The sequence below is a fragment of the Artemia franciscana genome, chromosome 14 (genome assembly GCF_032884065.1).
Source record: "Artemia franciscana chromosome 14, ASM3288406v1, whole genome shotgun sequence".
NCBI lineage: Eukaryota > Metazoa > Arthropoda > Branchiopoda > Anostraca > Artemiidae > Artemia > Artemia franciscana.
This window is the reverse complement of record NC_088876.1, coordinates 32733776-32759736: the sequence shown is the minus strand read 5'-3', so window position 1 is coordinate 32759736 and position 25961 is coordinate 32733776. Positions and strand designations below refer to the sequence as shown.

At 33.5% G+C, this 25961-nt stretch overlaps 2 protein-coding genes across 2 annotated transcripts in view; both read left to right on the top strand.

Annotated features, from left to right (window-relative positions):
* LOC136035780 (myosin heavy chain, non-muscle-like) overlaps positions 1–21697 on the top strand; it is a 116392-nt gene extending 94695 nt beyond the window's left edge. The window contains exons 11-12 of the mRNA XM_065717753.1: positions 19368–19484; positions 21581–21697. Coding sequence (XP_065573825.1) covers positions 19368–19484; positions 21581–21697 — 234 coding nt within the window. The remainder of the gene's footprint in view (positions 1–19367; positions 19485–21580) is intronic.
* LOC136035852 (myosin heavy chain, non-muscle-like) lies at positions 5–10110 on the top strand. Its single transcript, XM_065717812.1, has 4 exons — positions 5–12; positions 1872–2154; positions 5251–5502; positions 9958–10110. Exons 1-4 carry the CDS (start codon positions 5–7, stop codon positions 10108–10110), a joined length of 696 nt encoding a protein of 231 aa, XP_065573884.1.
* Positions 21698–25961: the final 4264 nt, after the last annotated feature.

The following is a 25961-nucleotide window of genomic DNA, read 5'->3' as shown; positions in this document are numbered from 1 at the left end:
GAGAATGGCTGGGTAGGCTGGCAGGTCTGACTGTAGCAGAGTCTAGCGTGGCTCTTAATCTTCAGAAATTTCAAGTTATCCTTGGGCTCCATGAACATGAGCTTCAAAGATCTGTAGTGAGGTACTTTAGAGATGTATAGGGAATTTCAAGGACGTGTATTAATTAGAGATGTATACAGGCCTGGATTTACCAGTAGGTCCACTAGGCCGTGGCTTAAGGGGGCACAATACCAGGGGGCACAATAAATTGAACTGACGTGATTTATTGTCAAAGTACAATCCACCGTCACGCTACCTATTCACAGATAAGGGATTTTAAAATAACACAGGGATTCTGTGGCCACTTAAACTATTTTGTATTCTGCCAAGAATGGCAGCTGGGAGTTCGATATCACCTTTGGTTTTCATTACTTTTAACTCAGCAGTTGCCTTATGTTCAGCGCTTCCAATATTGATGAAATTTTCAGGGATTTTCCCTGAAAATCTCGCAAAAAAGGAATGGCCAACACTTATGGACCTAGTAGAATCAAAGCTTTAAATTCAGCCCTGGAGAAACTATCAATTTGTCAAAATCTAAGCTGCCCAATTATAATTTTATTGGTTAAGTTGGTGAAAGTTAGCCCAATCTATCTTCGTATTTCTGTGGTATTAAACAGAAATTTAAGATATTGCTGAGAAAAAGTTGTATTATGCAGAAATTTCCAAAATCCTTGGAGAAATCCTGCAAATTATAGATTTTTTATATCTTGCTTAATGAAATGCTCAAAATTCATCCCATTGCACCCTTCTTTTGTCAAAGCATTGGGGATTTTGACTATGAATTGAAATTTGCATTAGTATACATACACGTTATGTACGCCTCTGTTGAAGGGTTTTAACCAGGCATATCCTTAGAGGTATTGGAACCACATTATGGAATGCGAGACTCAATCACCAGAACAGCTCTCCATTTTACTCAGTATAATAGGAAGCTAATTTTATGGCAGTATATGACGAATTTATCTAATGAATTATGATTGTTCTGCCATCCAAATGTCGAGAACCCGTTCTTTAATCAAGGTATTATACCAGTTACTGGAACCTTAGATTTTGACTTTGAAATAAAGATTAGGTGACTTGTAGCCTGCTTTAGTTCAAAAGATATGTATGTAACGTTTCAAAGTTTAGGCATTGGGAAATTTGAAAATCCATGAATTCGACATTTTAAGTGTCATCGTATAACTATTTATTTGCTCTAATAGATGTCGTGAGATGCACCAAAAAAGAAGAGGTTTTCTCATAAAATCTTCTTGAAACTTGAATTAACTGAAATAAATTGCAAAGAACTAATGAAATGACGCTAGAAAACCACCAGAGTCTGTTTGAAACTGCAACACATTGATATAATATCACTTTAAAATCATCATACCCTTTAATTACTTAACTTATGAGATGATGGTAAGGAAACTAAAAGACTGGATTTAGCACATGAGGGCCAGATCTTCATAGATAAATGCTGAGTGCCGTATAAGAGGAAAGCTTGCTTTGGTATTTTTAGATTATTAAGCATCAAGAGGGCTTTCTGAGGTTTCCTATCGGCAAAGTGAAAAACCTTTTCAGTCCATCTTTTTAAAGTCCTTAATTGATATCCATCCATCCATTTGTCCATTTTGGGTATGTGTCCATATATCATTATTTTAGACTGCTATGTGTCTTGATCTTTTGACCCCCTTCACCCCTCTCATGTTTATGCCTTTTAGGTATATTTATTGAAGGGTTGTTGATCTCCCCACTCCCACCCTCCGCTTGTCCAGCCCTTGTTGGATGCGATCCTTTGTTTGTATTTTATTCCTCTAACATCTTCTTATCAACTTTTTTTCTTTATTTTTAAGGAGGAACTTCGAAGAGCAAATTTCTTCATTAACTGTACAGCTACATGAAGCGAAGAAACATGCTGATAATGAAGCAGAAGCCTTGCTTCAACTGGAAGAGCTGCGAAAGAGGTCATCAAAGGACATTGAAAGCCTTCAAGGCCAAATTGAAGAGCTCAAAGTACAAAATGACCGCCTTGAAAAGTCAAAGAAGAAGCTTCAAGCTGAATTAGAAGACATAATCGTTGATTTGGAGAATACATACGAAGACATAACAATTGATTTGGACTCACAGAGGGCAAAAGTAAGACTTGTGCTTTTATTCAATATTAGGTTTCACTGGGTAAGACCTTCTGATACGAATTTGAATGTTGCTTCATTTGCCGGATTTACGCCTCTGGATCAAAATAAAAACGCCCGTTTGGGCGAATATTCTTTACCCTTCTTTCGTGGATCAGAGATAGAAAATTTATTTTTCTGACCGGTAATATTTTGCTCAAATCAATAAAGTCTTGCTGTTTGTTCAGTGAAGAAAAATACACTTTTGGTATTCTCATTACATAAGTATTTAAAGGATTCTCTTTTGTTCCTTTTTTTTTAATTTTCGTGAAATTTTATTCTGAAATTACATTAGAGACTTTACTTCGCATGTTTTTATTTTGTGTTATTATGTTTAACAAAAAACAGAACAAGCTATTTGCTTTATTCATTACAAAATGATAGAAAACTACAATAACAAAACCATAAGTGTTACAGTTTCATTGGCCTGTCATTTTACAAAGCAATACCAACATAAATAGAGTCAATAACTTAGATTCTGAACGAAGAAACCTTAGATGTTACAATCCCTTAGGCCTTTCACTTACCATAGCAAACTTCTGATAACAATTAATAAAACCAACTTTGCAATGAAAAAAGACAATAAACAAGAATTAGTTGTCTGGATGACGAATTGTAAGAGTTGGTACCATAAATAATAAACTCCATAGGCTTATTACATTACAAAAATAAACGCCTTTAGCAATTCGAATTTTTTTTTACTAAAGCTAAGCTGTCCTTTCTCAATTGCAGGGATGGTAGACTCAAACTACTTAAATTACGCTCACAGGGTAAACATTTCAATTAAGGAACAAGTTTAAATATTCGTCTTTTTGCTTTGGATAATTTGTAGCCTTTTGTGAGAGCTTACCTTTAAGCAGGTATTGTGCTTGTGCTTCTGATGGAGGAGGGGTGATTTAAGACTAGCTTTGGAATTAACTGTTTGGGAAAAATTCCTTTAAATTTTATTGGACACGGTTGCTGACGGATTACAATGTTAATTCATCAATTTAATTATACGTAAATATCATAACCCAATCTAACCTATCCATTCACTAACCATGAATGGCTTAAAGACAAGCAGAACGTTCAAAATATTGCTGTAACGGCAAATCGTTTTTAATAGATCCAATTATGTAATAAGATCCGCCAATCTTTATGTCTCAATTTGCAAAAAAAGGTACTCGCAAACTAATGGTAATTTGCGGAAAATAGTGCTACCGATTTTATTGTGGTTATGCAACTATTTTGTCGAAATTACCAAATTAAAATGTGTTGCTAATAACAACGACTTTGCTATAAGAAATGTTCAGACATAAAAGTTTAGTACTGATTTTAATTTGCCTTTAGAGGGAAATGCAAAATTAAATGTTTCCTAGAACGGGTTGTTTATAACTAATGTGTTTTGAGTATCCTTAACTTTTTTGAGCTGATGTCTGGCAATAAGTTGATTACATCAAACACCATATGGATCTCAAAGTTTAATTGTGGATATTTGAAAAATACTTTTGACAGAGAAGAAAGGAGTAGAATCACCGATAACCGGTATTTTCAAGTTTGTTTTTTTTCTGTCACACGGAATTGCTTTTTTGTGACGATTGATGAAGTTTTTTCAGTATTAAAAAAAAGAAAATTGTTTCGACTTTATTTTGGTCTTTTTATTCCTAAATTGCCCTTCCAGCTACTGATTTGCTTCTAGTTATTCATCGCTCCATCAAGAAATTTTCAAACTTGGCTCCATCAAACTCAACGACTATTGAGTTTTAATCAACAGAAAAACCAATGGGGAAAACGTTCCCAGGAAGATCGTTCCAAATCGAAGTACTGTTAAGGGTGTTTCAATCTTAAGATAATTTTACCGAACTGATTGTGCCTTCGAGTCTTTTTTGTCAGTTAGACAATGGGGTGGGAGTGTATAATGCAACAGAGCTCTATAGAAGGAGGTGAATTCTTGTACTTTAAGGAAACACCCATTGACGCTACGTTAAATCTTTTGCTAAGAGACTATAGAGAGTCATGGGCAATGAGTGAATCTGCCCTGTTTAACCTATTCTTGAACCTTTGAAGAGGTGCTAACAAAATTTTCGGAGCACCTGCATACGGTGGGGATTAGTATTCAGGGATGGAAAAATTGTTAAAGAACTTGGGTCAAAAATGTTAAAAGAATAAAATATAAATATATTGAAATTTTCGACAGAAAATGATAAAGCTGTCAAAATGGAATGTAGTCTTCTTATGGACTTTATCCAAAATGATCAGTGATACTGTCGTAAAAGTCTGCAAAATTCGATCAAAAAACCTAGGAATATCTCTCATCCAGTCCAAAACCTATAAAGTGGATCTGCTCCTCGGCTTAAATAAGAACTCCTACCACATGTTAAAAAGTTTTATCTTAAAAAAAAAAAATAATAAAAACCGTAAACGAAAGAAAACACGTTTCTATAGTTTGCTAGTTTCTACTATATTGCTGATTGACTCTCTCATGTCTTTTGTTTATTTGCTAAACCGAAAAAGATAATTTTCTTTGAACTTTACGTTAAACAAAAATAATATCTTTACCAAATAGTACAGTTTTCAACACTATTTTCATTGTACGTGTAAACTAAAATTAGTAATGAAATAGCACAAACTTTTTAGACCGATTGACAAGCCACTATTTTGAAAAAAAAACACAAATCATATGATTGAACACAAGGGTTATACTTACAGCAACCGCGTTATTAGGTGATGTCTTGTGTACGCTTATGCTGCCTCAAAAAGTACCTAGTTTCAAGCATTTTGAAACTTATTGCTATAAAAGTTAGTTGAACATTACTGGCTCTAGAGTGGCGGAATAACCTTTTTTATGCTGACGGTAAAAGGAAACTGCCGAATCGGTTAGTTTATCCCGAAAGTGATGAATCAATTTGATTTAACTTATGTTGCGTTAATTTCTGTTCAAAGGTGGCTTTGTGTTTGGAACTTGTGTTAATATGTCATGAAAGCCTTTGAGGATTGATGGTGAAAACCCTTGTTGAACATTGCCTAAGGATTCCATCTTGTTAATGCCTGCTTGTGTTTTTCAATATCAGTTTCATTTTAGGTTATTGAGCTGGAGAAGAAACTGCGTAATTTTGACAAAATCCTGGCAGAAGAAAAGGCAATTTCAGAACGATTTGCGTCAGAACGAGATGCAGCTGAAAGAGATGCAAGAGAAAAGGAGACGAAAGTTTTAAGTCTAAGTCGAGACTTGGAAGAATATATTGTGAAAGTAGAGGAGCTAGAGAGGTCAAGAAGAGTTTTTCAAAATGAGCTTGACGAACTTGCCAATTCACGGGGAACTGCTGATAAAAATGTAAGTTTCGTTAAAGTATTGCACAAATGTTTTTTATTTATTTAAATTGTTCTTTGCGTGTTTTTGGTTGAATCTTGAGTTTGATTACAAGTACAAGAACTACTAGAAGCTAGGTTACAAGTAGGCTTGGAAAAAATGTCATTTTTATTTTTAATTTTAAGTAAGTTTCAATTTTTAATTTAGCTGAGATTTTCAATCTCAGCTAATATACAGTCGCCTAAGACCTTTTAAACTAAAATATCTACTCCCCTTTCTTGGTGACAGTTGACCAAGTCGCCTTGCTTTTTTTTTTATCAGCTTTTATTGGAATGTTGCCGCACCTCTCATTGCCAAGTATTTACAAACTATACTTACCCCCCTCCCTCCTGTTTGGGGAAGGGAGGGCAGTCCTTTAAGTATGTACAAATGTGTTTAAGCCCTTGGGGAAAAGTGGAGCTATATATATATATATATATATATATATATATATATATATATATATATATATATATATATATATATATATATATATATATATATATATATATATATATATGTATATATATATATATATATGTATATATATATATATATATATATATATATATATATATCTATATATATATATATATATATATATATATATATATATATATATATATATATATATATATATATATATCCGTTTCTGTTTACGTAAATCCATTAATAAAAGGTACAAATTATTAAATTTTTATTATTCGCCCCCTATTATAATAAATAATAGAATTGTGGCAAAGAGTCAAACTTTAGCGTAAAGAGGGAGGGATTGCGGAGGGGACAACCCATTTCATATACGTAGTAATTTTTGTTCGTTTTAAGTTTTAATGTCGCTCCTTACTTTAAGTTAAAAAACGAGTTTTTTTTATTTAATTTCTGAACGTTCTTGAAATAATACAAGTTTGATTTTGGCTCTCCGCACATCAATTATTAAAATGAAATTTGTACATTAATTCTTTTTTTGGCTAAATGGCTTTCTCTTAGTTTTGATCAGACGATTTTGAGAAATAAGGGATGGGGAAGGAGGCCTAGTTGCCCTCCAATTTTTCGGTTACTTAAAAAGGTAACTAGAAATTTTAATTTTTAACGAACCTTTTTATTGGTAAAAAATATAAGTAACTTAAGAATTAACTTACGTAACAAACTTTTATATTATTATATTTCTATTATGTATACGAGGGGGTTTGTACCCTCGTTAATACCTTGCTCTTTACACTAAATCGTAAGTTTTGTCCCAATTCTTTAAGAATGACCCCTGAATCAGAAAGGCCGTAGAATAAATAGTTGAAATTACTAAAAATACTTTAGCATAAAGAGCAAGGTATTTATCTCCTCCTAAATACCTCGCTCTTTATGCTAAATTAGTTTTAGAACCCCTCATATGCGTAATGATCTCTGTTCGTTTTAAGTTTCAATGCTACTCCTTACTTTCAATTGAAGAAATGTTTTCATGTTTATTTTTTTATTGTTATTTTATAATAATGTTAGAAAATCCTGTGCCCTTTTCATTGAATTTTTCTTCCCCCATGACATATACCTCAAAGGAAAGATCCTCCTGCATAACCCCCTCCCATCAACCCCCACCCCCTAAACCAAAAAGTCCCCCTGAAAACGTCTGTACGATTTCCAATAACCATTACTATATTTAAACACTGGTCAAAGTTTGTAACTTGCAGCCCCTCCACCAGGGATTGTGGTGGAGTAAGTCATCCCAAAGACATAGTTATTATGGTTTTCGACTATGTGGAGCAAAATGGTTATCTCAAAATTTTGATCCGTTGACTTTGGGAAAAAAATGACCGTGGGAGGGGGCCTAGGTGCCCTCTAATTTTTTCGATCACTTAAAAAGGGCACTAGAACTTTTCATTTCCGTTAGAACGAGCTCTCTTCCGACATTATAGGACTTTTGTCGATACGATGACCCCTGGGGAAAAGAAAAAAAAGAAAAAAAACAAAACAAACAAATAAACACGCACCCGTGATTTATTCTTCTGGCAAAAAATACGAAATTCCACATTTTTGTAGATAGGAGCTTGAAATTTTTGCTATAGGGTTCTCTGATACGCTGAATGCGATGATGTGATTTTGTTAAGATTCTTTAAGGGGGTGTTTCCCCCTATTTTCCAAAATAAGGCAAATTTTCTTAGGCTCGTAACTCTTAATGACAAACACTAAATTTGATGAAACATATATATTTAGAATCAGCATGAAAATTAAATTCTTTTGCTGTATCTTTTGGCATCAAATTCCGTTTTTTAGAGTTTCGTTTACTATTGAGCCAGGTTGCTCCTTACTATTGAGCGACAGATCCGTGATCTGTTATTTTACCCCATATTTATTTTCCGAAGAAAATTTTCCTTTAATATTTAGACATTAGAAAATTCAATTAGAAAATTCAGTCAGATAAAGCTTATCAGAAGCAACAAGCAATTCTAATAGTATGGTCTGGAGGTGACACTTACGATCTTGCCTTAAGTTTTCAAGAAAGAGTTGGCTGTGACGAGATATGGGAAAAAATTTGTCAGATAATGTGAACATATTGATTTTTACATCGATTTTATTTAGCAAATTAATATACTAAAATATTTTTAGTATTTTAGTTCGCCTTATAATTTTCAATATATATCCACTATAGGTGTGAACACTTTGAGCCTTCGTTGGGATACAGGGTGTTTAAAAAGTGGGTCGTTAGGTCAAATGAATCAGGTTTCTTTGTATTTTATAATGTTTTCCAAAAAAACGTCCTTGAGTGTGTGGTTAACCACTCTTGATGAGGGACTGAAATTTGAATTGTTATCCCGCCCCCCTTCTTGTGTTGTTACAACTTGTTCTGCATACATAAAGCGACTTAGAAATCTCCTTTGGGTGGAATACGTCTTAATGATCACCTTTAAATTTAACATAAAGTGGCAAGAAAATCTGTATATTTCTGGAAAGTTAGCATATTATAATAAATAGGCTTGAGATTTTGAAGATCTGACATCTCTTTTGGATTCATTCACCAGTTGTAATTCATTTATTTTTTATCATGCTAGCCAATTGGCTATAATTTGACTATATGACAATTTTTTGTGCTGGTCAACCTAAGCCTGGGGGAAGGGGACAAACTGATTTGTGCTGTTTCTCTGTTTATCGGTTTGGTTTGCTTAATTCAATTGTATGGTTTCTATATTTATGTTTCTAGTTGCTTTAGAAGATAACTAACAGTATTTTTAAATGCTATTGAGCATGGGATTAATTAAACGGATAAAAAAGGAAGTTATGTCCAAATATATGAATACAAGGCATAACCTGGGTACACATATATTTTTTTTTTTGACAAAGAAATGATTTTTTTTTCTGTTTATAGGGATCAGAAAGCAGACACTAATTAAAAGCAAAGTCTAGGTTTTGGAATTTAAAATACAAAGAATTATGCTTACGTTACAAGACTTAGTCTTATATTTTTATGCATTTTTCATATTTTCAAAGCGTTTTTCAATAGGTATTTCAAGATGCGATTACGTGATATGATTTGGTAAATATTACCATGTCTCATAATGTAACTGTAATAATTTTTGACACTAGAAGAAATGCCATTAATGAATCGTTCTAAACATTCGTAAGTGGAAAAATAAAAGTGTTTTCAAATGTTTTATGCTTTTTTTAAGGGGGGGGGGGGACACCCAGACAAAAAGAATGAAATTTATTCTAATCAGTTGACTTAAATAAGTTTTGCCATGAAAAGGCTTATTATTGGATCCAGAGCTGTAACTTTTCTACGTTTCTTATTATGAGTAAAAAAATCTGAAAAGTTTGTTTCTTCTCAAAAACTTTTTAGGAGCAGAGTGAATTCTGCAGTATTTGTTCTCGAAACAATTGGAGGAAGTTGGCTGACGAATATCCCATAGAAAAAGAAAAATATACTATTGCTATTGAATTTAGTTGTGGCACTACATCAGAAGTACTGCATAGAAGATCTACACTTAGATGTAGAATGTGCAAGAAGAAAATTAAGCTTATCTTCTACGAGGGTAGATACAACAAAGCATTTTGTTTGCAAAATAGAGCACGGGAGGATCACCACTGCACTTTTGATATCCTAGGAAAAGGGGCTGAAGAGTTGAGTAAAGAGAACCCTCTTGTTGTTGCTGATAGATAGGAACAAATTTAGATAGTTTCAAATTTCAGACAAGCACAAAGAGGAGGGACGGATCTACAGTCTTAACCTTCGAATACTTTTGAGAAATTGTCATCTTTATAAATAATCAACGGCAAAAAAAAAAAAAAAAAAAAAAAAAATCAAAATCGTCCCTGATGTAAAGCAGGAACAAGTTCGTTTTACGCAGTTTTGAAGATCCACTGAAAAAACGAACTTATGGTACAATCCTAGTTGAATGTAATGTTTTATATAGGATTTCTAATTCGTATTTTCTAAAATTAATATGTTAATTTTAGGTAGAAGGAACAAGTAGTGGTGACCAAGACCTTATTGAAAATGATGAAGATGAAAGGTTTGATGAGCTTTCAGATCCATCACCTGCATTGGAGCCACCCAATCCAGAAAAGAGTGACTTAGACAAACTGAATGAAGCAAGTATTGTGTTTTAATTGTGCTTAAACGTGCTTTGATTTTCACTTTGGAAATCGTCTATTATTTGTAGGATGCACCAGATCGCTTACATAGCGGTTTTGTTCAATAGCTAAGTAATGTCCAGATTCTGATGTAAGTTTTAGCTGAAAGTCTTTTCTTTTTTCAAAGCGTTAATGTTTTTCCTCTTACGAAAAGAAAACACAAACAAACGAAAGAGTCACTGGTCCTGAGACAGGTGGTTAATGCTTGGCTTTAAGCTTCTTTAAAGGGTGTGTAAATCGGTCTCAATTGATGAGCCCAGGCTATCTTGCACCAGCTATGGCTAGGCTAATCGCTGATGCCGTAAACCTATGTATATAAAAAAGAAAATTACATTCAGAGTAATAGTAATTTTTCAAACACATCCAGTCAAAATTTTGAGACAGCCACTTTTTCAGCATAGTCGAATGGTCCAGCTGCAATGTCTTTTGTAATATTAAGCATATCACCCCATCCCCCTATTATGCAATTGGCCTATTATGCTTTACTGCTAAACTTTGTCATAAATCAAAAGGCATTGTGTTTATGGTTACCAATAAAACACCTCAGCAATATATCGAGAACGACTGGGGGTGTTAAGCTGAAACTTTTGAGGATACTGCTATTACTACTTTTTCTCTTACAATTTAAATGAGCAAAATTAGTGTAAATATACCCAGGTTGTCAAAGAACATAGATAGATTTGCAAATAATATTAAGTTATGTTTTTCAGGTCAACTTCAGAAGGTATGAAATTAATTTAAAAACTACCATTTGTCTCAGGATCAATATCAATAAATAAATGTCACATTTAACTGTCAAAGTTTAAATGTTCTACCTGGTAATGGCAATCGCTTGATCCTCTGAGTTAGTTGTTTTATTTCCAAAGTCATTAATAGAGGGTTCGGAACGATTTGTGGGTTGATTTTTCAAAAACTTGCAGTTTGTAAATGGTGCTTTGTTGATACCAATGCAATAAGCTGTAACGAAAGCTGACTGATGTAGCGTGGATGTAGCTGCTAACAAAACTCTTAAAGAACTTGTACTTGTGTTTCGGCATTTAATGTATGTCTAGCAATGTTTTTAGATTCGTTGGAATCTGTTATTTTACCCCATCTTTATTTTCCGAAGAAAATTATTCTTTAATATTTAGACATTAGAAAATTCAATTAGAAAATTCAATTACAATTCTCAATATTGTAGACTATAGGTTTAAACACTTGGTTTAACTACTTTGAACCTTCATTGGGATACAGGGTGTTTTAAAAGTGGGTCGTTAGGTCAAATGAATCAGTTTTCTTTGCATTCTATGATGTTTTCCCAAAAAACGTCCTTGAGTGTGTGGTTAACCACTCTTGATGAGGGACTGAAATTTGGATTGCTATCCCTCCCCCTTCTTGTGTTGTTACAACTTGTTCTGCATCCATAAAGCGACTTAGAAATCTCCTTTGGGTGGAAGACGTCTTAATAATCATCCTTAAATTTCACATAAAGTGGCAAGAAAATCTGTATATTTCTGGAAAGTTAGCATATAAATAGGCTTGGGATTTTGAAGATCTGACATCTCTTTTGGATTCATTCACCAGTTGTAATTCATTTATTTTTTAGCATGCTAGCCAAATGGCTATAATTTGACTATATGACGATTTTTGTGTGCTCGTCAACCTAAGCCTGGGGAAATGGGACAAACTGATCTGTGCTGTTTCTCTGTTTATTGGTTTGGTTTGCTTAATTTAATTGTATGGTTTTTACATTTATGTTTCTAGTTGCTTTAGAAGATAACTGTATTTTTAAATACTATTGAGCATAGGATTAATTAAACGGATAAAAAAGGGAGTTATGTCCAAATATGTGGATACAAGGCAAAACCTGGGTACATATATATATATATTTTTTTTTTGACAAAGAAATGATTTTTTTTTTCTGTATATAGGGATCAGAAAGCAGACACTAATTAAAAGCAAAATTTAGGTTTTGAAATTTAAAATACAAAGAATTATGCTTATGTTACAAGACTTAGTCTTATATTTTTATGCATTTTTCGTATTTTTAAAGTGTTTTTCAATAGGTATTTCAAAATGCGATTACGTGATATGATTTGGTAAATATTACCGTGTCTCATAATGTAGCTGTAATAATTGTTGACACTAGAAGAAATGCCATTAATGGATCGTTCTAAACATTCGTAAGTGGAAAAATAAAGGTGTTTACACATGTTTTATGCTTTTTTTTGGGGGGGGGGGGCACCCTGACAAAAATAATGAAATTTATTCTAAGCAGTTGACTTAAATAGGGTTTGCCATGAAAAGGCTTATTATTGGATCCAGAGCTGTAGCTTTTCTACGTTTCTTATTATGAGTAAAAAAATCTGAAAAGTATGTTCCTTCTCGAAAACTTTTTAGATGCGGGTTTTATACAACTTCGGAGCAGAGTGAATTCTGCAGTATTTGTTCTCGAAACAATCGGAGGAAGTTGGCTGACTTCCTCCGATGGAAGTTGGCTAATATCCCATAGAAAAAGAAAAAGATGCTATTGCTATTGAATTTAGTTGTGGCACTACATCAGAAGTACTGCAGAGAAGATCTACAGTTAGATGTAGAATGTGCAAGAAGAAAATTAAGCTTATCTTCTTTTTCTTCTTTTTCGTCTTATTCTTCTTTTTCGTGCTTTTGTAGATACAACAAAGCATTTTGTTCGCAAAACAGAGCACGGGAGGATCACCACTGCACTTTTGGTGTCCTAGGAAAAGGGGCTGAAGAGTTGAGTAAAGAGATTCCTCTTGCTCTTGCTGATAGAGTGGAATTATTTACTATTTTTTTATTCATTATTTTCCATTTCATTATCTTGGTTCTTGAATTTTTTAAACAAGGGGCTTCTTACGGGGATTACACCAGTCTCTGGGGGCAGAAACATTGTCAAAAGTAATATTTGGGAGTGAGAAAAAAAATACCTTCCCATGTTAAATTAGTGACTTTTCTTGTTTGACAAGCCCATACATTTTCGAAATTATAATAATTCAAGCTATATTAGTAATTAAAGAACTCCTAAATACCCTCCCTTCCTCAACCTGTGGATCAGAGTTCTCTAACACTTTGATTTTACTTTTAATATATTTTGATGTATTTTAATATATTTAATATATTTTGATTTTGAATTTTAACGTATGATTTGAGAGCAAAAGTAGAACTCTTACCTTCCAAAACCCCCTGCCCCAGGCTTCTATTCCACTTCCAAGGATTTAGCGGAGAGGAAGTCCTTTAATATTTAGACACAAGAAAATTCAACCAGATACAGCTTATCAAAAGCAACAAAAAACTCTAACAGTATGGTCTGAAGGTGACAATTACGATCTTGCACCTATTCCAGCTTCTATTCAGGCTTCTATTCCACTTCTATTGATTTAGCGGAGAGGAAGTAGAATTGTGCCTCGTTTGAACTGGAGTCATGCTTTGACTTGAAATCTATGGGATCACACTTCTAAGCCTCACCCATAATCCCTCAAAAATCCCCCCCACTGCCAACTTTTAGAGCAATGGTAAGCACAAGGTGACTTCTTTGGAAGAACAAAGTGGCTTTATCCGATCTCCAACATCACCAACTCCATCGAAACTTTATTAGAAAGGTATACCTGTTTTTTTGCTACTACAAGCATGAAATTTATGGGTCAATTGAGTTGGATCTATGGAAAAGAAGGATATTTATTTTCAGAGTCGTGCACTCCTTCTGCACTAAAAGGAGGGATTTTTGGAAGATTCTGAGCTAACGTATTTTCTATAATAAATATCTGTTAAAATTTTAGCTGGAATTTGGTTAAAATATTGCAAATATCAAAGAGACTTCCCCAGAGAACTAACCTCCGGCTTTTTTTTTTGTCTAGAGGTTAGCCTATTCCGAAGCTTGAAAAGTCTGTGATTCGACTGACGATAAAAATGTGAACTCTGTTGCTAATTTCAGTGGTCAATAATTTCCTTCAATGATTTATTTGCATTTCACACCACTATGTCTAACGGTGCTGGTCACTTTGTACAACCGCCTACTTTTGGAGCAAGGAATAATGCCCTTCGTATCCTCATCCACGAGTTATTGAGAGGAGATCCTGATGCTCTGAGGGTAAATTTCTTATTGATTATATTCCTTTTATTTTCTTTTAATTTTTTATGTATTTTTTCTCTACCTTTCAATTTTATTTTTAGTCTAAATTTTCTTTTCATTATTTTTCCATCATAATCTTTCTTTCAATCTTTTGTCCTTTCTTCCCAAATCATAGTATCTTTTCACTATAAATTATCTTTTCATTGTTTTATTATTCACTATTTACTATTTTGTTATTCATTATTTTCCATTTCACTATCTCGGTTCTTAAATTTTTTAAACAAGGGGCTTCTAACTAGGAATACACTAGTCTCTGGGGGCAGAAAAATTGCCAAAAGTAATATTTGGGAGTGAGAAAAAAAGTGCCCCCCATGCTAAAATAGTGACTTTCCTTGTTTTACAAGCCCATATATTTTCAAAATTATAATAATTCAAGCCTTATTAGTAATTAGAGAACTATATTAGAGAACATTAATCGAAATTATAATAATTCAAGCTATATTAGTAATTATAACACCCCTTGTTACCCTCCCTTCTTCAACCTTTGGAACAGAGTTCTCTAATACTTTGATTTTACTTTTAATAAATTTTGATATATTTTAATATAATTAATATATTTTGATTTTGAATTTTATTGTATAATTTGAGAGTAAAAGTAGAACTCTGATCTTCCAAAACCCCCTGCCCCAGGCTTCTATTCCACTTGCAATGTTTAAGCTGAGAGGAAGCTGAATTGTGCTTCGTTTGAATTTGGACCAAGAAAACTAAAAGGAGGGATTTTAGAAAGATTTAGAGCCAATGTATTTTCTACACAGTATATCTGTGTAAATTTTAGCTGGAATTTGGTTTAAAAAATTGCAAATATCATGGAGACTTCCCCAGAGAACTACCCTCCGGCTTTGTTTTTGTCTAGAAGTTAGCCTATTCCAAAGTTTGAAAAAGTTTGAAAACTGAAAACTTCAACTGACAATAAAGCTGTGAACTCTGCTACCAATTTCAGTGATCCCAGAATATCGTTTCAGGCTTCATTCAAACAGAAATTAAAAGTTCTATTCCCATATTTCAGTGAACAAAAAATTGGAGGACAACTAGTTTTCCTTCCTCACCCCTAGTTACCCTTCCTTCCTTAACCTGTAGAATAGAGTTCTCAAATACGCTGAATATGATGATGTGCTTTTCATTAAAATTTATTGAGTTTCGGGGATATTTCCCGCTTCTTTTTTTTTGAAAATAAGTAATTTTTTTCAGGCTCGTAACCATTGAAAGTTAAGACTAAAGTTAATGAAACTTATCTATTTAAAATCAGCAAAAAAACCTGATTGTTTTGATTTAACTTTCGGTATCAATTTTTTTTTTAGTATCGTTTACTGTTGAGCTGGGTCGCCCCTTACTTACAGTTCGGTATAAAGAACTTTCTGATATTTTGGAAATCCTGAAAATTTGAATGCAACGTAAACACATTTGAAAATTCTATAAGCTTTGAGTTAGATTTGCAATTTTTTAGAAGAATGGGAGATGTAGGCTTTAGGTTTCTTTGCTTTTAGATTTTTTTTTCTCTTCTTTTTAAAGGTAAAAAATGACACTATATAGTTGAATATTGTGTCTTCATTTTGGTAAATATAATTTAAATTATGTGGATAATACTTTGGACATATATTTTGAAATCAAGGGCGTATCCAGGAAATAAGGATTTACCAGGTATGAATATCCGGTGGATTTTTCGTATTGCTCTTAAAAACATAACGACAAAACTCTTAAACGAATTTTGCAGCGTTAAAAATGTAAATAAATTATAATCCCCCGCTCGGACCGAAATCCTGCAAATCTCTTTGTCTTAAATATTATTTATATCAATCTTAGCTACTCTTCCCTACCTACTGTGAGGTAAATACTCCTCTCTCCCTAAATGATACTTGAAGATTCTGCCTTATTTTCAAAAACATTGGACAAAGAGTACAATTTGCACTCTTTTGTCTGGTAATGATCTAATCTGTAATAACAATTGAAGGGGGTCCCTCCTATTTTTATGTCCCTCCCTAGATTCTGGAGAAAACTCTTCGGGGATATTTTCATTGAATTTTTTTTATTTTGCATTTAGTTGAAAAACGATAATAACCCCTCCCTCAGACATTGAAAAATGCCCCCACTCCAAATTTTTGTGACTTTACTCCACTGGGTGTAATGACAATAATACAGAAAGAATCTGCAAAATTTCATATTATATGAAATTAAGACTTTGCTTATCTGGAAACCAAATTACAGGCTTAGTCTGTTTAACAATATAAACCCTTATCTATTACAATTAACATTTTTAGCTTATAGAGCTCAGAGGCACAACTATTAGGCATAAATGTTTCATATTTAAAATTTTTATAAGTAACAAAAAACAAAACAACAGTCTTTTCAGGAAGGTAGAAAAACTGTTAGGCAGCCATAACAGAACATTAGCTTACAAAGGACTAAACATTTGTTTCACCAACACCAGGGCTTTTTAAACTAGTAATTCAAATAGAATATAATAACAAAGAACTGCTATATTTAAGTGAAGCTAACTCTATCTACAGCTAACTAACGTGCCCAATAGCATTGCTAAATTATTGTGCCCATGCCCAGACCGTAGAGATGAAATTGTACCCTTTCACTTAAACGGGGGGAGGGGGTCATGTTCACCCTTTTAACCGCAAAAGTCAACTCGATAAAGCATTTTTAGATTTTTCATTAGAAAAACCATTCATTCTCCTAGTCTGCTAACTTTTTGAAACAAACAACAAAGGAAAACATCTAGTTAATCTTCTCTCTCTCTCTCTCTCTCTCTCTCTCTCTCTCTCTCTCTCTCTCTCTCTCTCTCTCTCTCTCTGTTATTTCTTTTGTTTTGTATAACGCCATGCTCCTTTCGAAATTTTGTCAGGTATGTTGCTTATTTGCGTAATGACTACACTAATTTCATCTTTTCGAAATCATAGTAATTCAAGCTATATTAGTAATTGTCATAAAAGTAATTAAATGTAAATATGATTATATAGGCATCCCTGTATCATTAGAAATTAGACTGTATACTGTGTAGCTTAGATTATTCTGTATTAGTTTGGTATTGTGTCAAATAATAGTGAATTCTGTCTCACTTAAACTGTTTTTTTTGTATATTTTTATTTCTTAATATTATATGTTAGAATTTAAGGCGTATTCTGCCGCTCAATTTTCAAACAAACAATATAAATAAGAGACTTTTTAATTTAGCATAATTGTCTGAAATGTTTTTGTTTTCAATTTATCAACTAACATCCTTACAGTAAATATATATATATATATATTAGGTTTTTGATTAGAATTGGATACAAATTTTATTATAGTTACCTTTAAAGAAGTTACAACCCTTTCCTTTTCTAATTTCTAATTCCCTTACTGCGTTCTTCCAAATGATTTCCCTTTATTAAAAAGGTGACTAAATTTTTAGCTTTTATTTGTTTTTTTTTTCTAATATTTTCTATGAAAAAATTTTCGATTTAATTCTATATTTTTTATTTTTTGCTTCTATCAACATAATAATTTTCTATCTATTTCAATATTCACAAGTTTTTATCTGATTATTATTTATATCAGGCCTTATCCTTGTAATAATTCTACGATTAATGTAAGAACAGGCCCATATGTTTTGGTGGATTCGTGTGGATTTTTAAGAATGTCTAGAAAGTCGAGCTGGTTCGTGGTTAGTCTGATATTAGTTGTGCCTAGACAGAAATCTCCAGCCTCCCCCCCCACACTCCTTTACAATGTTAAGGAGATGCACATATACCTATGTTTTAGTGTAAAGCTACGTCAAATAGAACCAATGATCGTGGGGTAAGCTCCAAAAATATCTTGTAAACTATTGCTCTTAAAGATATTTAGATTTAGAATAAAAACTCGGTTGTATAATTTAATGATTGATAATTACAAATGTAGAGCTAGGTCCAGCATTGTTTTATTTTTTTGTAGAGAATCTAAAGTCGGCATTTCCGTATTAATTTATATGATTTTTGAAGATAAATTATCAGCTTCTTCAACAATTCGAAAGAAGCATCTAAATGTAAACTGCGTCTTTTAAATAATGGAGAGGTTAGGCTCAAACCACTTAAACTTTGCTCACATGGTAAGCATTTCAGATAAGAAACACGTTTAAACATCTTCTTTTCACTTTTAGTAATTTGCAGTCTTTTGTGAGAGCTTGCTCTGAGGTGATGTTATCTTTATGCTTCTGATGGAGGAGGGTTAATTTTAGACTGTAGAATTAACTTCTTGGGTAGAATTCCCTCAAATTTTATTGGGCACGCTTTGGCTGGTTTTCGTATATTGCCGTAAGAAAGTAATTAATGTCAAAAGTAAAACCATTGATCTGATCAAATATCCAGGATTTTTGTCAAAACCTGATGGATTATAAGCCTCAGTCATCAATTGAATTACTGGTACATAAAATAACCTAATCTAGCCTTACCTTTCTATACATCATTGGATGGCTCTTAGACATGCAGAACGGTCAAAATATTGCTATATCGGTAAATTGAATTTAATGAACCGAATTATATTGTAAGATATACCAATTTTTATGTCTCAATTTACAGATAAATAAAAAAAACAGTTTTCTTTAATGGAAGTAAGGAGTGACATTAAAACTTAAAACGAACAAAAATTAGTACGTATATGAAAGGGACAGTCCCCTCTTCAATGCCTAGCTCTTTACGCTGAAATTTGACAATTGTCATAACTCTAATTTTTAAAAGAATAAAAAATTAAAGCGTAAATAGAGAGGCCTTGAGGAGAGGGCTGCCCCTCTAATATCTGGAAAAATTTATGATCTTAATAATTTATAAGTTTCAATTTTGCGTCGTGCAATCACTTATTTCTTCTCTTTTTTTATTTATGGACGTTTTTTAACTAATGCAGGTTTGAATTTGGCTCACCTCGTCCATTTTTGACAAGTTTTGGGCTATAATTTGAAACTCTATAAGTTTAATTATGCAATAAATATTAATAGGATTTACCATTTACTCAATCGGCTTCAAATGGTGATTCTTCCTCCCTTGGTATTTTTTTTTAAACTTGTTTTGAAATTTTCGGTTACTATGTGGTGGAGTTCGTTCTTTACGAAAGTTATTAGGTTCCATTCAATAATTTATTTGCATTTCAGACTCATACGCCTAACGGTGCTGGTCACTTTGCACAACCGCCTTCTTTTGGAGCCAGGAATAATGCCCTTCGTATCCTCATCCAAGAGCTATTGAGAGGAGATCCTGATGCTCTGAGGGTAAATCTCCTATTAAATATTTTGCATTCACCTTCTTTTAAACGTTTATCTATTCTTCCTTTACCTTTTAATTTTCTTTCTATTTTAAGTTTTCTTTTCATTATTTTCCCATCATAATCTTTCTTTGAATCTTTGTCTTTTCTTCCATAATCATATTATTTTTTCACTATGAATTACCTTTTTATTGTTTTATTATTCACTACTTACTATTTTGTTATTCATTATTTTCCATTTCATTATCACAAAGGGCTTCTAACTGGAAGTACCCCTGTCTCTGGGTGCAGAAGAATTGTCAAAAGTAATATTTGGGAGGGAGAAAAAAAGTGCCCCCCATGCTATAATAGCGACTTTCCTTGTTTTACAAGCCTATATATTTTCGAATTTATAATAATTCAAGCTATATTAGTAGTTAAAGAACTATATTAGAGAACGTTATACGCAATTATAATAATTCACGCTATATTAGTAATTAGAGAATCCCTAGTTACTCTCCCTACCTCAACCTGTGGAACAGAGTTCTCTAAAACTTTGATTTTAGTTTTAATATATTTGATATATTTTATTATATTTAATATATTTTAATTTTGAATTTTAACGTATGATTTGGGAGAAAAAGTAGAACTCTGACCTTCCCAAACCCTCTGCCCCAGGCTTCTATTCCACTTCTAATGTTTTAGCGAATAGGAAGTCGCATTGTGCCTCGTTTGAACTAGAATCATACTCTGCAATGGAACATTATTCCAAATTATTCGAAATTATAATAATTCACGCTATATTAGTAATTAGAGAACCGCTAGTTACCCTCCCTTCCTCAACCTGAGGAACAGAGTTCTCTAATACTTTGATTTTACTTTTAATATGTTTTGGTGTATTTTAAATATATCTAATATATTTTGGTTTTGAATTTTAACGTATGATTTGAGAGAAAAAGTGGAACTCTCACCTTCCAAAACCCTCTGCCCCAGGCTTCTATTCCACTTCCAATGTTTTAGCGGAGAGGAAGTCGAATTGTGCCTCGTTTGAACTGGATCCATACTTTGACTTGAAATCTATGGGATCACACTTCTAAACCTAACCCATAATCCCTCAAAATCCCCCTATTGCCAACTTTTAGTGCAATAGTAAGCAAAAGTTGACTTCTTTGGAAAAACAAAGTGGGTCTTTCAGATCTCCAACACCACCAACACCATCAAAATTTGATTAGAAAGGTACACCTGTTTTTTCTTTTAACTACAAGCATGAAATTTATGGGTCAATTGACTTGGATCTATGGAAAAGAAGGAAATTTATTTTTAGAGTCGTGTACCCCTTCTCCAACTTAGACCAAGAAAACTAAAAGGAGGGATTTTGGAAGATTTAGAGCCCACATACTTTCCATACAAAATATCTGTTTAAATTTGAGCTAGAATTTGGATTACATATTCCAAATATCAAGGAGACATCCCAAGAGAATTACCCTCCGGCTTTTTCTTGTGTAGAAGTTAGCCTATTCTGTAGCCTATTCTCATATCCGGAAAAATTTATGATCTTTAAGTTTAAATTTCGCTTCTTCCTATCAGTTATTTCTTCTCTTTTTTTAATTTCTGAGTGTTTTTTTACTAATGCAGGTTTGAATTTGGCTCATCTCGTCTATTTTTGAAGAATCGCCGAGTTATTCTTGCTCACTTGGTAGTTTTATTTTTTCAAAGCTTGTTTTGAAATTTCCGGTTACTGTGTCGCGGGGTTTGTTCTTTACGAACTCTAACCAGTTCTTTAACTCGTTCTTTACGAGTTATTTAAGTTTTAATTTGGCTTCTTGCTGTCAGTTATTTCTTCTCTTTTTTTAATTTCTAAATGTTTTTTAACTAATGCAGGTTTGAATTTGGCTCACCTGGTCTATTTTTGACGAGTTTTGGGCTATAATTCGAAACTCTATAAATTTACTTATGCAATAAATTATAATAATAGTTGCCATTTACTCAATCGGCTTCAAATGGTGATTCTTCCTTATTTGGTGTTTTTTTTCAACTTATTTGAAATTTTCGGTTACCATGTGGTGGAGTTCGTTTTTTTACTAAGGTTATTAGGTTCCATCCAATGATGTATTTGCATTTCAGACTAATATGTCTAACAGTTCTGGTCACTTTGTACAACCGCCTTCTTTTGAAGCCAGAAATAATGCCGTGATCTTTCTTCTGGAAGACAAGTGCAAAATTCCACATTTTTTCAGATAGGAGCATTAAAAATCTACGGTGGAATTCTTAGATAAGCTGAATCTGATGGTTTGATTTTCATTAAGGTTCTATGACCTTTAGTCATAGTTAGGAATTATAATCCAATTCTTTTTATATATATATTAAATAAAAAAAAAAACAAGTTTTTTTAACTGAAAGTAAGGAGCGACATTAAAATTTAAAACGAACAGAAATTACTTTGTATGTGAAAGGGGCTGCTTCCTCACCAACGCCCCGCTCTTTACGCTAAAGTTTGACTCTTTCTCTCAACTCTTCTTTTTAAAACATTAAAAAACTTTAGCGTACGTTATTTGTCATTGCTCCCACCCGAAAATATATGCATGCATCCCAATAACAAATACTATGCCTAAACAATGGACAAATTTTATAGCTTAACGACCTTTTGCCTGGGGCTTTGACGGGTTCGTGTTATATACAAAGGTATAGTTATTGGGCCGTTCAGCTACGATGAACAAAATGGCTATCTTGAAATTTCGATCAGACTATTTTGGGAAAAAAGGGGCGGATGAGGGGGCCTTATTGCCCTCCCATTGTTTGCTCACTTTCAAAGGGTACTATAACTTTTAGTGTCCGTTCAAATGAGCACTTAAAAAAGCAAATAATTAAACACCCGTGTTCGTTCTTTCTTCTGGCAAAAAATACAAAATTCCACATTTTTGCAGATAGGAGCTGGAAACCTATACAGTAGGATTCTCTGATAAAGTGATTGATCTGATCTGATGGTATGAAAATCACTTGAATTTCAGGGGGTGGCTCCTTCTTTTTTCAAAAATCAGGAACCTTTTCTTAGGCTCGCAACCTCTAATGGATAAAGCTACACTTAATTAAACTATATGTTAGAGATTAGCATAAAAATCCAATTCTTTTGAAATATCTATTGGTATCAAAGTTCTGTTTCTTTTTTAGAGTTTTGGTTACTATTGAACTGGGTCACTTCATACTTACAGTTCAGTATTACGAACCTTTGGATATAACACGAACCCGTCAAAGCCCCAGGCAAAAGGTCGTTAAGCTATAAAATTTGTCCATCGTTTAGGCATAGTATTTGTTATTGGGATGCATGCATATATTTTCGGGTGGGAACAATGACAAATTTTCTACTATTTTAGGGGAAAACTAGTTAGGGGAAATTATACACTGCTGGAATTTGCCAGAATTCTTATACAAAATTCTTTTATATGTCTTGCTTTCTCTTTTCCGTTTCAATTTTACGCGCGGAGATGTTCAAAGTAATTGTCTGGCGTAAATTTTCACTGGGATTGAATTGTCAAGAGGATATTTTCATAGGGAGGGAGGTTTTTCCGTGCACGTGGTGCCAGATTTCCTGGAATTATTTCAAAAACAGTCATAAATTAAGAGCAACATTTAAACTGAAAATAAAAAGCAACAATAAAACTTAAAACAAACAAAAATTATTATGTATATGCAGGGGGTTACCCCCTCCTCAACACCTCATTCTTTACACTAAAGTTTGAATTTTTCCCAACTCCTTAAGAATTACTTCTGAAACACAAGGGCCATTCAATTAGAGCAATAAGGCGCTTTTTTGAAAGTACTACAATGTTTAGCGAAAAGAGTGAGGTGTTGAGGAAGGGGTACACCAACCACAAGACTTGGAGGGATAGAAGAAGCTAGAAAAGAATATTATAGGACAGAATTGATCACTTGCCAAGTCTTTCGAGCTTCCTTCCCACAATCCAAGAACTTTTTGGAATAATAAAGGAATTTGGCCTTCCGGCACAAGGAGTAGAAAAGATTCCTGTAGAGTTTGAATTGCTGAAGACGTGCAGAATCAAAGATGGCTTTGCTGACTTTAAACCTTTCCAAAGAAAATTGTTTCTTCTCCAACTCTTTAGAAGGCCAAGGGTCATCCATGGGCTAAGAAGAATAGATCTTTTTGATCTTGAAGTAGAGGGGGACAGAGGGCATACGTCAAAAATAGACTCTTTCACTGACTCATAAAAGGAATCAAACTTTGAACCAAAACCATTGTTCTAACCAAATTTCCCACGTCTTCTCAGCTAAATGGGATCTGAGACGGATCAATTCAATCAGACCAAACCTAAAAGAAGCTGAAGCAGATGCAGGAGTGTTCCTACCCAACGTTTTATCAAGGCTAAAGCTGGAGAGTACAGGAAAATAGTCTGAATTATCACTCACTATAACAGGGTTGCAAACCAAATTCAGAGATTGGTTGCAAACCAAAAAATATTATTAATTAAAGACGCTGAAGTATCAGTTAATGTGTCGGAATTTCTCAAGGAACCTTTTTGGGACCACTCTTATTTCTAGTTATGATTACCGATATCGATCAGTAATTACACTAAAGGTGAATGTATGTAGATAAGTTGTGATTAAGGTCAATTACTGCTCTCTGGCAGTATTTTGGCATTGTCCCGGCTCGGTGTCATCTCAGCGTATCAATTCTTTAAAGTAAAGTAATGCTTTCAGGAAAAAGAGTTAGAGGAAAATTTTTAATATAGATAAATAAATAGCCAAAAATACTTACCCGGTAGTATATGCAGCCATCGCATTCACACCATTCCCTATCCCATCCGCACCATCCGTGACAGGAACAGCATGGGAAGCTGTCGGCGGGATCACACTGTGCAATAATGGAAGGATCATCAGGTAGGTAAAAGTAAATGGTTTTATCACCACTTTTATCGCTTCCACAGCGCTGGTCATCTCTCCAAGTCTTTGAGGGACTTGGGGCGAAGCTATCTAAAAAGTAAAAAGAAAAACAATGGCGCTAAGAAAACGTGCTTGGCCTATACACCTTCTCCAAAAGATTTGGACTATACACCTTCTGGCAAAAATTAAAGGGTTTCTTAGCGTTTAATTTTATAACAACACCTTAATTTTTTAAGCATAAAACTAACATGAAACTTCCAAGCGAAAAAAATCACCATCAATAAATAAATGAAATCCAAGACAAACAACAAATTACAATAAATAGCCAATTCAAACTCAAGACGAGTATAAATTCACATGAATGGGGCTGACAACTGTCATCCCTCCAAAATAATAGCGTAATTTTGTAAAAATCGTGTGGCAGGGGGGCGGTGAATTTGGAGCCAATTTTTCCGGATCAAATGAAAATGACAGTGGAAACTGAAATTGAACCTTATAGTAACAAAAAAGACAAAATATACAAAAGAAAACTAACCATCACTAAGATTGCTTAGATTATACAGGCTTATCTTAGTTCTGACAAAATTTTCGGAGAATCTAATTTTCAGCCAGAAAGAGGGGAGAGCTGGGGTCTTTTTTCAAATGAAATGAAAATGATATTGGAAACAGAAAAATAAGCCTTATAGTAACAAAACAGACAAATCTATAATGAAGAAAACTAACCCATCATTAAGAATGTTTGGATTACCCAGGCTTACCTTAGTTTTGAAAAACTTTCAGCTGGAAAGCGGGGAGAACTGTTTTTTTTCTCAAAATTAAATGAGAATAATAGTGGAAAACGATTAATTTTATTTTTTATTTCCTTAAGATGAAGTGAAAAAAATATATCTTATCCAAAATTTTTTAGCTACATCACAGCTACGCACGCTCCTCCTCCAACCTAATCTATTCAAGGCCTCCCTCTTTACACCCTCCCAGGAAGCTCCCATTTCCTTTAAATCTTTATTTATGACATCTTCCCAACCCAGACAAGAACGAACTGCTTTACGTGTAGCCCCAGACGGTTGGTCAAAAAGGACAATCTTTGGCATTCTGTCATCCTTCATCCATAGACCATCTCAACCTTTCTTTCATTATAGCCCTAGAAAGCGGGATTGAACCACATTTTTCATACAACCTACTGTTTGAAATACGGTCAGTCAGCCGGGTACCCTGAAAAATCTCCAGGCAATTTCTCTGGAAAAATTTTCATCATCTTTTCGGAGCAAAACATTTTCAGTCGCCCTGGACCCATATTAGGTATGTTCATTTCTGAAAACAGAGATTTTCTAAGATAATTCTTTTGGCTGCCACAAAGCTGCGTAGTTTTTAGGTACCTGCCAAGCTCTCGTCATTGTTGCCACGTTCAAATGTGAATATAAAGAAGCAAAACTGATTTGTAAAATTTTAGCAACCATTTCCGTCTTTGGAAATGTCTACATTAATCACTGCTTGATTCCCAAAGACAACTACAACTTCAAAGGAAAGCTACACCTTCTTAAGCTGTTTCGCACTACATATTTTTTGCCAATTTTTGGCTCATTTTCCCATCAAATTTATTTCCTTCTTT